The following is a 13,812-nucleotide window of genomic DNA, read 5'->3' as shown; positions in this document are numbered from 1 at the left end:
GTCAGTTAAAATAGAACAGTGAACAATAAATAATTAATAGCAAAGGTCGTGATGCGCTTTTAAGGAGACCCAATGCCACTATATATCAGTTTGGGTGATTTTTTTCTGTGGTGCTGGTGATTTAGTCACATTTTATACTGATAAGGATCTTAGTATCCCTTAGGCGTTGTACAGTTGGTACAAAACCATTGCATAAGATGCTGCTGATCTAAACACCTAAAATAAAAATGTCAGACGGATTTGATATCAATTCCTAGCATCATCTCTACATAAACACGTTCAACTTACAGAAACGAGTGATGACAGCGACAGGTTTACAAATTTTCCTGCAGTCATAACCATTGGACGTTTGGAGCGCTCCATTATAAGAAAGAGATTTTGACGAACTTTAGGTCCACGGTACACCCATTCCGTCATATAACATGCCTCTAAGACTCTGTAACTCTGAAAGACAGTACAGGTAAATTATTTTCATATAATGGTGGTCCCGTTACCTGAATCGTTACTTCGTTACCATAGGAACAGTACAATGTAATTTGGAACATAAGTGTGCCTAGGAAACTTAACGCAAATATGAATTCAACACTTCCTGGCTTTGCCTGAAATGGAAAACCACATTAGTATTAGAGTTCATTTGTTGTGTACAGAGATACTGTTTGCTCGTCTCCCCTATTGCTCAGTTCAGAAATCTCCTATCATTTAGAAACTTGGTACGCAAATGGTTATAGGTAGGTACAGTAGAAAGGAAAAACCATTGCAAACTGCTACCACAACAATTACTAATGTCCGTTATTTTATTAATCCAAGTGTTTCCCAAAAACATATTCAATGTACCAAAGTCAGTTGGCATTGTACCTTTGGCGTTTTCGGAAGATTCGGTTTCGAAAAATCACGGCCAATTTCACGAGAGCACCGGAAGATTTTTACCCAAAATCGTCGTGAAACCTTCATTTTCATGCCTACTTTATGTCAGGAAATTTTATTTTCCATGGTAGAGGTAGACTACTTTTTCTACCGCCTGTCGCTTTACTGGCCGCACCTTTCACTCTTACGGTCGCACCTGTCGCATTGCTAAATGTCTGTAATGACTCCTGTCATCACTGACAGATTGACATTAATTAAACCAAGGATCCATTTTAAAATGCGGTTGATGTGAATCAATGAAGTAACCAATATCTCCCTATAATACTTTAATTAACGATTAATACAAACGGAGAAATTTTACAACCAATTTCGGACATCCGCTGTGTCCATTCTCAAGTAAAACGCGTTAAGGAGAGGGAACACGCATGCAGTAAAAAAATTGAATTATCTAAATTTGATTTAAAAAACTGTTTTTTAATCAAATTTAGGTAATTCAATTTTTTTACTGCCTGTGTTCCCCTTAACGCGTCTGAAACTGGTCATAAAATTTCTCCGTTTGTATTTATCGTTAATTAAAGTATTATTTATTATTCATAGATTGACATTAATCAAATGTATATGAAAATTGGAATTTTATATTATAATACGATTTTGGGTAAAATAGCGAGCAAAGCATGCTATTAATTAATGATTGTGGAAAAAATAAGATTACTTGACTCGGAAATTAAAGTATTTGACCCCAAAAGGGCCTCGTACTGGCGTACTTCCCTGTTTCCTCACCAGTAATGTGCCATTTTCCTGACTTTTATTTAAAAAACAATGAATAAACCTCGGAATGATTCAATGTACTTCAATATACAAAAACCCTTTTCTGCAACACACTGTATCTGTGTTTCGCAATAAACAAGTATCTACTTGACTAAAAAAGGAAAACACAGAGAAAAAACATAAAAGACAATTTTTTTTAAATAATATTGTGGGCAGGCATCACTATATTTTGAGTGTAAAATTAAGGGGACTCTAAAATTAAGGCTAAGGTTAGTTTATAGTTATAGTAGTTTAGTTATTACAGATTATATTGATTAGTATACGTTAGTAAATGCTACGAAATTTATTGGAGAGTTAAGTGCAGTTATATTTGGAATAGAATAAAGTCAAATAATTGATTGTTTGCACAAGCATTTTAGGGTGGGACATTTCCTGATATTGACAGGCCGTTGGTTAAAGTATTTTGGTCCTAAATATTGAATAGAGTGTTTAAATAGTGTTTGATCGTTGAGTGAAGCTAATCCTTCACTTTTGATGGGAGTCTGTAGACTATAATTCCTGTTTGAACGTTCCTTGAATCATAAATCAGGTTATAATTACTTATATCGCCACTTCTTGTATAAAAAGTCCTTAGAACTTTGCAAACAAATAAATGTTGTATTGGCAAAATTTTTAATTCGAGCCATAGAGGAAAAGAGCTTTCTGTTTACAGTAGCACCATTTAATAGAGGCAAATCTATTGACTATAAACATATGAAAAGCTGCGCGCGTATGCGCAGAAGTAACTTTCTTGTTTATGGCCAGATTTTGGTTAAATTTGACCTTTTAATAAAAGCAAATCGATCGATTATATTAAATATGTGAAAATCTAAGTAACAAGATGAGAAGTAAATACAACAAGGTAGGTGGTGAGTAGCAACAAAATTCTTTCGTGCGGAAAAGTTCAGTTTTGAAGAAACTCGTTTTTATAGTTCGTAAAGCTCCTCAAGAAGTAAAATTTTCTAATTGAAGATCGAAGTTTAGTATGTAATTCTGAAATAGTAATTCTGAAATATGATGTTTGACCGGGAATTTTTCATCGAATGTTATTCCAAGGTATTTCAATTTTGTTACTTTTTCCAAAATTGGACAGTCGCACCTCGTAAATGGTGGAATTTGAGTGGAAACGGGAAGCAAAATTAATAGATTTGGATTTAGCGACGTTGACTTGCACTTTATTTTTTAAGGACCAGCTGTTAAGTAGGTTCAAATCTTGGGTAATTAAATCGCCAAACACTCTTTCGCTCTTGAGTGAGTAGAAGAATGCAAGATCATCAGCACAAATGTTTCCGTGAACGGTGAAATGGTAGTTTCAGTAGATCGTCTATAAAAATGAGAAAAAGGACTCCAGAAGCCACTGAACCGTGCGGTGTTTCGTTATTCGTGCGTTGCTAAGATTACTGTTGATATTGACTCTTTGCCTCCTTCCAAACAGGAAGCTCCGAAACCCGTCAAATGGTACACCTCTTATACCAATATCCCCATAGTATTTCGTGATCTACAAGATCGATAGCTTTTTTGAAGTTGATAAATAATACGATCGTTTTTGGTTTAGAATTTAGGCTATTACTTATATATTTTGTTGTGTTAAGTTAAGCATCGGCTGTGGATTTACCAAATTTTTGTTGCTTGCTTAAGATTTTTAATTTCATTCAGTAGTTTTCAAGTCTGATGATCCTGATTTTTTCGAGAAGTTTTGAAAAACATGGCAGAAGGTTAATTGGGCTCAAATTATGTAACGTATTTGGGCCTTTTTTTTTAATAAAACATAATCTAATTTTATAAAAAGTTGGTAGCGATCCTTTTGGGCCAGATTTTCCAAAAACGCCAAGGGTACAGTGGAAACCGGTATATTAATATAGTTTTTATTATACCTGAATCACAATCTCCGTTTTAAACACTCAAATGCGTGCGAAAAAGGGCCTTTAAAACACACGTGCTTTAAAGTTGCTAAGTTGCTAAGTAACGATACTTCAAGTATGACTTTTGAAACTGTCATCTGGATGAAATAAAAAATCCTCTTAGGTCGCTTTCTGTAAATGCAGAACATTTCTTTGGCTTTTGTACCTATCCTTTGGTTGAAGCTTTCACAAACGCGCGTAATTTAGGGTATGCTTCCAAATCTGTTCCACTTTTTAATCGCAGTATTGCTTTGAAGTTTTGAATGAATGCACCAAAATATAGAAGATTTAAATACCTTTGACATTTCCTTCATATATGCCAGCGGATGCATTTAAGACTTTATTCGTAAGTAACTTCCTATTCCATCCATGGAAACAACTTTTCATATTCTTTATAATAGGCTTTGCTGGATTTGGATTTTACACCTACCAACGTTTGTTTAGATTTTACAACAATCGATTTAATGGACGGTGTATTATCTTTTTCAACGGAAATCGTTTAATTCACAAAGACGATGATTTTTATAAGCAAACGTCAAGTGACATTTCCATGGCAATCGTGAAATTACGAACACTCAGCCCACTTAATTAGACATGTATTCGAGTATAACGTCAATATGATTTCATTGTATTTCCTATTTTTAAATTATACTGCAGGTATAATAAAAAATACTATAAGATACACGTGTATAATTGGTCTTTAAAGCACTTGCAACGTTAAAGGCACTCCGCTTTGCGTCGTGCCCTTAAACTCGTTGCGCGTGCTTTAAAGACTTGATTATACACTTGTATCTTAATATACTATTATAGTTTTATTCAAAATTATCTGGCGCTCTCTTGAAGTTGGTCGTGATTGTAGGAATTGGATTGTCAAAGGTACAATTGAAACAAATTTTGGTACAAGGAGATACATTGAATTTAGAACCAAGCACATTCTTTCATTTTCGAGCAGCTCATTTTTTGCGAAAAATAAATAATCATCAGTTAAAACTACCTATTTTTAAGAATTCTTTTTTGTTGAAGTTTCAGTAGTAATGGATTACGCGTTGAAAACTGAAGCTAAGTGTTTACCAAATATAAAATTGGTACGTTTTATTATTAAATCCGACTTGGTCATTTAAGCTTTCTATTATGGACCTTTTTAGGTAAATTTAAGGTTTACTTATCACCGAGGAGGTCTAACTTCTGAACTATAATACCCCTAGATTTACACAACTTACGTTTATCGATGTAAATCCAGCCAAACAGATCCCGAACGCACTGCATAAAAATTGGCTTAAAAACACGTAAGAGAAAATGTTCTCGATAGTTTCAGTAAATCTACAAAACTAAAGTGTTTAATAATTCGTAACACTTATATTGACTTACTTAATTACAGCAAGATGATGTTCCACGCATTGGCTTAGATCACTGTATACTTGCTCATCAAATTTTTCGTAGCTGCGGATATGATTTTCATTTGCTTTCTTTTGGAATTCGTTTGTTGTCGATATGATGGTTTCGGTTAATATCGCAAAATAAGCTGAACAAAGACCCATCATGCTTGTAGATAAATTATCAAACCCGATACTGGAGCAGCATGCCGAAGCTAACCCCAAGCATTGATACAAGTAAACCGAGATGTAAGTTAGAAAGGAGTGCTTTTCGAAATCCAAAGGAAAGGGTAGAGGTGTAAGACGAGTTCCTTTACTAGCAAAAAGAGGCGTTGTTATCATGCAAAATACAGTAGTAACACAACTGCAGAGAAATAGTTTTACTACTGCTATGGCAAAGTCGATAATTCGCTTGAGATGATGGTCTACCTCATCCTTGTGGTAAGAAAAATGAGGCGAGTGGAGAAAGTCTAAAAGATCTAAGAACACCGGCATTTTAAAGTAAAATATTGTAAATTTGATCACACAGTTGAGAATGGCTACAAACATAGACCATCCTTGGATTAACTGCGAAAAGTCTTTAACCACCATGGTACTTAGAAGTAACGATAAAGAAAAAGTTGCTAGTAACCAATAGTGACTGGCGCCATAAATGCGATAGAGTGTGCCGGAATCTCTTCTAGGCCACAACCCAGTCATAATCATCAATCTCTTTTGAATCTTAAATGCGTTCGAATTTAATGAAATCGCCATTTTAGAAAATTAGCGCTCACGATTCTATTATACTGGTCAACACCAACAACTAACTAAAACACAACTACTTGAGAGGGAAAATAAATCATATTTTAAATTGTTATGTAGATGTAGGTAGTAATTTCACCTGATATCTGTTTGGTACGCCCATCCTAATATAAGGTTTTACTGTTATTTAAACCGTCGGAGAAATGATCATCTTCATTCGATATTCAGAAAACGTACATTGAAACTTATTCGAGACGCGTTTCTTTAGCTAGTACAGGCGTGTTCTAGAAGTTGCTTCACATAGTGAAGAGACAACTCAACTAAAATTACTTATTTAGTTAGTGGGAAATATATTAATGTGTAATGTGTACTTCTGTCAGGTGCACAATTTAATTAAACATCTGTTATTCACGCACGTAGAGTTATCGAAATTGAATCTCGAATTACGTGTGATCAATAAATGGAATAAGTACATCATTTTGCAGGTGGATTAAGTTAACACCCCTAAATCCGCACCCGATCTGCAATTCTCCAAATTTTGTGCGTTTCCCGTCAGAATTTTCCGTTGGGGGTCCAACTTAATACTGGAAGCTGGAACACCATCATTCTTGTATGCACATAACATAATGCTATAGTTTTGTGCTCGTTTTGTGCAGATTTCTGCGCCAATATTTAGGCTTTGTGCGCCTTTCTTTTCGAAGTAATTCAAAATTTCTAAAGGGAGTGCAAAGTTAACGTAGTTACAATCGACTTACCTCGAAACCTATGTTTTTGTGCCTATTTTGTGATGATATGTGCGTGAATGCCCGAGTTTGGTGCACTTTCCCTTTCGGAGAAAATCAAAATGTTCAGTTGGGGGTTCACCCTAACGCTACCCATTGTCAGGGTCGTATCAAGATGACACACACACCATAGCTTTGTGCTGATTTGTGTGTCTCTCATTTGTACATATTTAAAACTTCTACAAAGGCGGCTGACTTAACGCAACATCCTTTGTAATGGGTACCTATGTTATCAAATCATAAATAAACTACCGTATATAGTTGTCTATAGTATTTCCTACATTATTTGTTATTAAACTTCTCACAGCACCTGGAATTATTCCGCATTTTACAAATTTATTAACTTATGGATAGAACAACTCAATTTTTTCCTAAACGAAAGGAAGGCGCACACAACTTAGGGATCGGCGCACAAATTAGAACAAAATGAGCACAATATTTTGGCGATGTAAATTGGAGTGCCGATTTAGGGGTGTTAACTTAATCCAGCCTTCTAATGCAATGTATGCAATCGCAATTCGCCCCGGGAGAACTTGACGCTGGCCCTAGAAGATTCGCTCCCAAACATTTGCCCCAAGTAGTATTCGCTATTCAAATATTTGCCCTCCGAGAATTCGCACATGGAGAATTCACCCACGTCGGGATACTCTCTCGGCAGCAACTCGCTCACAGGACAATCCACATTCAGGAAAAGCATAAATCTTGACATATTTGAAACAATGCTCTGTCAAAGAGGAGTACAAGTTGTTTGGTCGATCGAAGCGTTGAACAAAAGTGGAGAACGTAAGTACATACATAAATCCAAAACTGTCTCAGTATGTTAGACATCAAATTAAGCTTACGCGTTCTTATCCCTACTGTTTCCTCGTCAATCTATCCCGTTTCCCCATAGAAAACTCCAAATTAAATTTCAGTCGATGAAAAAATAACTGAGTTAAAGTAAAAATACTGTTGATTAACATATAAAAACTGGGTCTCTGAAAATCAATATTGTAATTTATTTAAAAAGACAATTTATGCTTCTAACAGGAAAATAATACCATGTTGTAGAGAAGACTTTAAACTTGATGTGGGAAACTATATCCTACAATCCCCATTTCTTATGTTATGGAAATTTGGAAATTATCCCAACGTCGATTGCGCCCAAAGCGTCGTTACTTTGCTATTTCATGAAAATTAATCGATACGTTTATCGAAATGTAACTGGACGCTCTTTTAATCTAAAATTTATTATGGGGTGGCCGAGCCAACTTGAATTCAGCCCCCCCCCCTCCACAGAAAGGAATTACATTTTTTAAATTAAATGTTGTACTGAAATGATTTACAAGTAATTGCAATTTTTTAGCGCCACTCAAGAGCAAATCGCAAATACCTGTTTTTGTTAATGTATGAATTACGAGCTCATTTGCAAGCAATTGCAATTTTAGACATGTACTTATAAATCCTTTGGAAAGCCAGGTGTAGTCGGACGTAGCCCCTCCTCTCTTTTTTGCTTATTTCAAAGTATTTTTGATTCATGAATTACGAGCTATTTAAGCGCTTTCACCTATATCTTTGACTATTCAATTCATCTAACATTTGTCACATTTCAACCAGTGAAATGTCTCGATTTCAAATTGCTGCGCCAATGGGAAGGAATTATAGTGATAATTGCACGTGTGGTATTTCAGCGATAATTTCACGTGTGGTATTTCAGCGACAATTCAATGCGATTATTCAATGACATTTGTCAAACTTCCACCAGTGAAATGTCGCGAAATTTTGTCGTATTAACCGGAACATTCTTCTTAGTTTGTTAATCAATTTCGACAACCGACTTATCACCACATCTTTTAATTTAATCACTCATAACGAATTAGCTTGGAGCACAAAAGTTCGAATAGAATCAATAGCAAAATGAAAAGCAACTTCCATAATTTATTTTGACGTTTATTGTTGTCATGGAAATACATTCGCGTGGGTAATTATGCTTAATTTTTCTTTTGATTCATTGAATAGTCCTCCGAATACCATTCGTAGTCGAAGTATTTGTAGATTATTTTTGAGCTGCTGCTCCACTCATGCTAGTTACGCTTTTTAATACCACTCGCGCAAGCGCTCGTGGTATTAATCAGCGTAACTAGCATTCGTGACAGCACCTCAAAAATATTCGACAATACTTCGACTACTTATGGTATTATATATGAATATATATTCAAAGCTTATATGCATTTTCAATTTTTTTGCTTCACTTCTAAAAGGTGAAACATAAAGATGGTTGTGAGGAAGCCAGGTGTATTCGGATCTAGTCCCTCATGTTTTTCCTATACTTACTAACACGTGATCGTTTATAATTGTGTATTGCTTGCTGTCTGTCCGTCCGTCTGTCTTGTATAATAAAACAGATTGAATGAATGAATATCTGTCAATGTGGGACGATAACTTTGTTTAGAAACGTCCGATCGCTTTTAAATTCGTGGACATGTTCTTAAGGATACAAGACGCTATTGTTTTTCAGCTAGGTAGCCAAAATATTACAGACCAAAAATGATCTCGAGAATCGTTCGCTATTCATTTGTATTGGATTTTTTATAAAGGTTCTATGGTCGTGATACAACAAATGACTTCAATAACTTTATCTCATAAAATATTAATGAAATCAGGCGTTAGGTAATATCTTTGAAACTTGTGGTATCATGCCGGGTTTCTATTAATACCTCGTAGTTTCGATACAAAATTTAATTTGAAAAATGTAATTCCTATCAGTGGGGAGGGGGGGGGGGCAACGAATCCAAGTAGATTCGGTCACTCTATAATAAATTTTAGATTCCTAGTGATTTAAACGAGCTTGAAAATTTCCTAAATAGGTCATAAATGGGATACAATTCTTAATAGTGGGGGGAGGAGGGACTAGGGCCAGCACAGCTATACCACGGATCGAGGGTAAATGCTATGTTGGGTGGAGATCATCATGTAACGATTTTTAGGGCGTAAGTATTCTTATAAATAAGAAACTGATAAAAAACACCTGATGTTTAAAATATGCGACATTTTTGTCTTTACTAGAAGAATGGATGCTTGAAATTTTGAAAAATATCTCCATAAATAAGAAAGTACACATTGGGCCGTTTGCGCATGCGCACATTAATCGTCAAGATTTACCTTGGTTGAGGTACCAGAGCTTTAAGCTACCGAATGCAAAGAACGAAGCGACGAACTGAATATCTTGAAAACTGTAGGAGTAGTTAAAGTCTCGGACGGGCGGAGAAAGTGGCCATAATAGCGCCTTCCAACATCAGCTGGGGAATGCGCTAAAATATCATTGTGAGGTAAAGGTCTTGTTATCGGAAATGTGACCTATGTATTAATTTATCGGGCAAGTTATGCTGTTGTATAGCTTTTACCGTAATATTGTCATTTAGAGTAACAGACGTGAAGCTGGAGTACCATTCTCAAAATTTGAATGACTAGGAAACGAGCAGCGCATAAAATTTGTAATACCGCAAAAATAAGCTCCAAGGATGTCACGGTCCTCGCGTGACAGCCCTGGGCACCACTTTGTAACGGATCGCTACCAATAGAAGAGTGTATTGGTATCTTGTAAAGGGTTACATTTTTTCTTAGGATCGGGGTGCAAACTCTTTTGGTGATCTCTTCCTCTTACCTTTTTGATACGTTTCCTTCCAGTAAGCGCAGGTAAAAATTTGTATAAATTAAGTAGAGTATTCAGTTCATTCCGATTTCACTGGTATCACTTGTCATCAAGATGTAATCAAAATTGGGAAAAATACCTATTTATATTCTGGAAAGATTATGTAATTTTCATTCGGTCTTTTCATTGAAACAAAAACTCCCTTTACTTTCCCTTTTGTAGACTAAATGAACAAATCTAATTCTAATAAACGTTCAAAGGCCGCACACAAATAGAGAAGTTTATTCAGTGTTAATTTCGTTCACTACTGTATTTCGCAGGTAATGAAAAATTGTGCCTCTTTAATTACTGCAATTGAAGCAAGTCGCTACCCTTCAGGCCGATGGAAATTTTCAACGTTTCGCATCCAATGTCCGCCGCTCTGCTTTCAGGAAGATTTTGCATTCTTACCGGTTTAGGTTCCCAATAGTCTGTACTGCTTTACTGATTTTAGTTGGATATCTTTTTTATGGAAACTCTCCAAAATTTAACGCTTTCCGGCGCAAAATAATCGCGTACTGGTTAAATCAAACAAACGCATGCTGTTTAATGAAAACGTGCTAGCGAATGAGAACAAATCCCAAACTTCTTTAAGATATACCAAAATGGAATACTATATGTTTTCGTCGATGGAGCTGATGTTAATTCTTCTTAAACAACTTTGTTATTTTTCACTAAATGGAAAATCTTTTCCCGACACTATAAGTACCTACAGGCGCTCTTTTAATTTAAATAACCCCCACTATTAAGGACCACCCGCTTTTTAAAACACAAATTTCTATTGCTAATTTTCCAATCGCATTTCACGCTAGATACTAATATATCTCATCGCGAGCGAGTGGATCATTTTAGTAACTACTATGAGAACTGGTGATTTGCGTAATTATTGATATTGATATTTGTTTGCCGTGTAATTTCATTTTACATTTTAAGTTATACTAAGAAATTCTAATTTTTGCTCTACAGTTATAGTAAAAAGAAATTAAATTTTTACTACAAAGTTGCGCTATTACAAGTATACCTTCAAAATTAGTACGTGCTACAACCCCTCAAACGATTAAGTGAAAAAACACAAAGAACAGTAAAATATTGACATGTTGAAAGCATTTTCTTGTTCATGATTAAGTATGCTGTTCCTTTACTTGCATCCTACGTTTCAAAAAGGAAACGTCACACTTTACGAACGTATTTTATTTTTAACAGATGTACATAAAGTTAGATACACTAATGGAACAGTGAACAATAAATAGTTAATAGAAAAGGGCGTGATGCTTTTTTAAGGAGACCCACTATATCAGTTTGGGTGATTTTCGGTGGTGCTGGTGATTTAGTAACATTTTATAAAGAAACGGATCTTAGTATAACCACAGATATACGTTCTTTACGTATATCTGTGGTATAACTTAGGCGTTGTACATTTGGTACAAAACCATTGCATAAGATGCTGCTGATTGAAACACCTAAAATAAGAATGTTATTAGACTGTTTTGATATCAATTCCCAGCAGTATCTGTACATAAACACGTTAAACTTACAGAAACGAGTAATGCCAGTGAGAGAGTTACAAATTTTCCTGCAGTCATAACCACTGGACGTTTGGAGCGTTCCATTATGAGAAAGAGATTTTGACGAACTTTAGGTCCACAGTACACCCACTCCGTCATATAACATGCCTCTAAGACTCTGTAACTCTGAAAGACAGTACAGGTAAATTGGTTTCAGATAATGGTGGTCACGTTACCTGAATCGTTATTTCGTTACCATACGTACAGTATAATGTAATTTGGAACATAAGTGCTGCCAGGTACAGTAACGCATACATGAATTCAAAACCTCCCGGTTTAGCCTGAAATGGAAAAACACATTAGTAACACTGTTCGAATTCATTTCTAATTGTTTACAGAGTTACTGTTTGCTCGTCTACCCTATTACTCAGTTCAGAAACCTCCTATCATTTAGAAACTTAGTATGCAGAAGGTGTTACAGCAGAAAGGAAAAACCCTGGGAAAAACCATCGCCAACTGCTACCAAAACAATTACTTATTAAAAATGAACGCGTTTCGATTAAAAAAAAGCTTAATTGTATACCAAAACCAGTTTGCACTGTACCTTTTCCGTTTTCGGAAGATCCGGTTTCGAAAAGTCACGGTCAATTTCACGAGAGCACTGGAAGTGGTTTCCAAATATAAATATTGCTATATTTTATTGAAATCCGAATTCGTTTTTTTGTAATATTCATTAAAACTTTCTATAATGGACATTTTCGAAATATCTTTTCAGGTAAATTTGTGGTTTACTGAACATCGAGGAGGTATACCTAACTGAACTAGAAACTAGAAACACACCTAGATTTACAAAACTTACTTTTATCAATATAAATCCAGTCACACAGATCCCGAACGCACTGCATAAAAATTGGCTCAAAAACACGTAAGAGAAAATGTCCTCGATAGTCTCAGTAAATCTACAAAACTAAAGTATATAACAATTCGTAACACTTACATGGACTTACTTAATTACAGCAAGATGGTGTTCCACGCATTGGCTTAGATCACTGTATACTTGCTCATCAAATTTTTCGTAGCTGCGGATATGATTTTCATTTGTTTTCTTTTGGAATTCGTTTGTTGTCAATATGATGGTGTCGGTTAATATCGCAAAATAAGCTGAACAAAGACCCATCATGCTTGTAGATAAATTATCACACGCGATACTGGAGCAGCATGCCGAAGCTAACCCCAAGCCTTGATACAAGTAAACCGAGATGTAAGTTAGAAAGGAGTGCTTTTCGATATCCAAAGGAAAAGGTAGAGGTGTAAGACGAGTTCCTTTACTAGCAAAAAGAGGTATTATTGTCATGAAAAATATAGCACTAGCACAACTGCAAAGAAATAGTTTTCCTACTACTATGGCAAAGTCGATAATTCGCTTGAGATGGTAGTCCACCTCATCCTTGTGGTAAGAAAAATGATGGGTGCGGAGAAAGTCTAAAAGATCTAGAAACACTGGATGTTTAAAGTCAAATATTGCAAATTTGATCACACAGTTGACCATGGATATAAACATAGACAATCCTTGGATGAACTGCGTAAAGTCTTTAGCTACTATGGTACCTAGACATAGCGATAAAGAAAAAGTAGCTACTAACAAATGGTTAAATAAACCATAAATGCGATAGAGTCTGCTCGAATCTCTTCTAGGCCACATGCCAGTCATAATCAGCATTGTCTTTGGAATCGTGAATGCGTTGGAATATAAAGAGATCGCCATTTTAGAAAATCAGCGCTCACGATGATATTGCACTGTTCAACACCCAACAACTAACTAAAACACTTACACAACTGCTTGGGAGGGAAAATAAATCATATTTTAAATTGTTGGGTAGTAGATGTAAGTAGTAATTTTACCTGATATCTGCTTGGTACGCCCATCCTAATATAAGGTTTTATTATTACCTATTTGAACGGTCTGAGAAATGCATCTTCATTCGATATTCAGGAAACGTACAATGAAACTTTCCTCAGATGTGTTTTCTTAACTAGGTAGTTAACTGTTGTTCTAAAATTGGCTTCAAATAGAAAAATCAACTTAACTAATTTAGGAGTGGGAAATATATACCTACTCAATAGGGTGGCAATGAAAGATAAAACAATTAGAAAAGTCACGTGAAACTG

The 13,812-nt window shown here is 35.4% G+C and overlaps 2 protein-coding genes across 4 annotated transcripts; both read right to left on the bottom strand.

Moving 5' to 3' along the window:
* On the bottom strand, nucleotides 1–5,971 carry LOC116160185 (odorant receptor 94a-like). 2 transcript variants are annotated; one of them, XM_031473321.1, is made up of 5 exons: nucleotides 4,941–5,900; nucleotides 4,793–4,892; nucleotides 495–599; nucleotides 289–444; nucleotides 1–216 (listed from the first exon to the last, which is right to left on the bottom strand). In XM_031473321.1, exons 1-5 carry the CDS (start codon nucleotides 5,696–5,698, stop codon nucleotides 160–162), a joined length of 1,176 nt encoding a protein of 391 aa, XP_031329181.1. In that variant the 5' UTR covers nucleotides 5,699–5,900; the 3' UTR covers nucleotides 1–159. The 2 variants fall into 2 exon arrangements, with proteins under 2 accessions (XP_031329181.1, XP_031329182.1); XM_031473322.1 differs by lacking the exon at nucleotides 4,793–4,892 and having other exon boundaries at nucleotides 5,826–5,971.
* A 5,408-nt stretch (nucleotides 5,972–11,379) lies between these two features.
* Nucleotides 11,380–13,790, bottom strand: LOC116160183 (odorant receptor 94a-like). Of its 2 annotated transcripts, XM_031473320.1 has the most exons (6): nucleotides 13,546–13,790; nucleotides 12,651–12,882; nucleotides 12,503–12,602; nucleotides 11,880–11,984; nucleotides 11,674–11,829; nucleotides 11,380–11,598 (listed from the first exon to the last, which is right to left on the bottom strand). In XM_031473320.1, the coding sequence occupies exons 2-6, from the start codon at nucleotides 12,821–12,823 to the stop codon at nucleotides 11,542–11,544; spliced, it is 591 nt and encodes a 196-aa protein (XP_031329180.1). In that variant the 5' UTR covers nucleotides 12,824–12,882; nucleotides 13,546–13,790; the 3' UTR covers nucleotides 11,380–11,541. The 2 variants fall into 2 exon arrangements, with proteins under 2 accessions (XP_031329180.1, XP_031329179.1); XM_031473319.1 differs by having other exon boundaries at nucleotides 12,651–13,790.
* Nucleotides 13,791–13,812: the final 22 nt, after the last annotated feature.

Source organism: Photinus pyralis, unplaced genomic scaffold, assembly GCF_008802855.1.
Source record: "Photinus pyralis isolate 1611_PpyrPB1 unplaced genomic scaffold, Ppyr1.3 Ppyr1.4_LG1, whole genome shotgun sequence".
Taxonomy (NCBI): Eukaryota; Metazoa; Arthropoda; class Insecta; order Coleoptera; family Lampyridae; genus Photinus; species Photinus pyralis.
Note: the sequence above shows the minus strand (reverse complement) of the source record. Positions and strands in the feature narration are given on the sequence as shown.

Coding starts and splice junctions, on each gene's coding strand:
- LOC116160183 (XM_031473319.1), bottom strand. CDS start 13,408: ATGGCGATCTCTTTATATTCCAACGCATTCACGATTCCAAAGACAATG. Junction 11,985..12,502: donor CTGGATTTATATTGATAAAA/GTAAGTTTTGTA, acceptor TTTCCATTTCAG/GCTAAACCGGGAGGTTTTGA. Junction 11,830..11,879: donor GTAACGAAATAACGATTCAG/GTAACGTGACCA, acceptor ACTGTCTTTCAG/AGTTACAGAGTCTTAGAGGC.
- LOC116160185 (XM_031473321.1), bottom strand. CDS start 5,698: ATGGCGATTTCATTAAATTCGAACGCATTTAAGATTCAAAAGAGATTG. Junction 4,893..4,940: donor CATCATCTTGCTGTAATTAA/GTAAGTCAATAT, acceptor TTAGTTTTGTAG/ATTTACTGAAACTATCGAGA. Junction 217..288: donor CGCTGTCATCACTCGTTTCT/GTAAGTTGAACG, acceptor TTTTTATTTTAG/GTGTTTAGATCAGCAGCATC.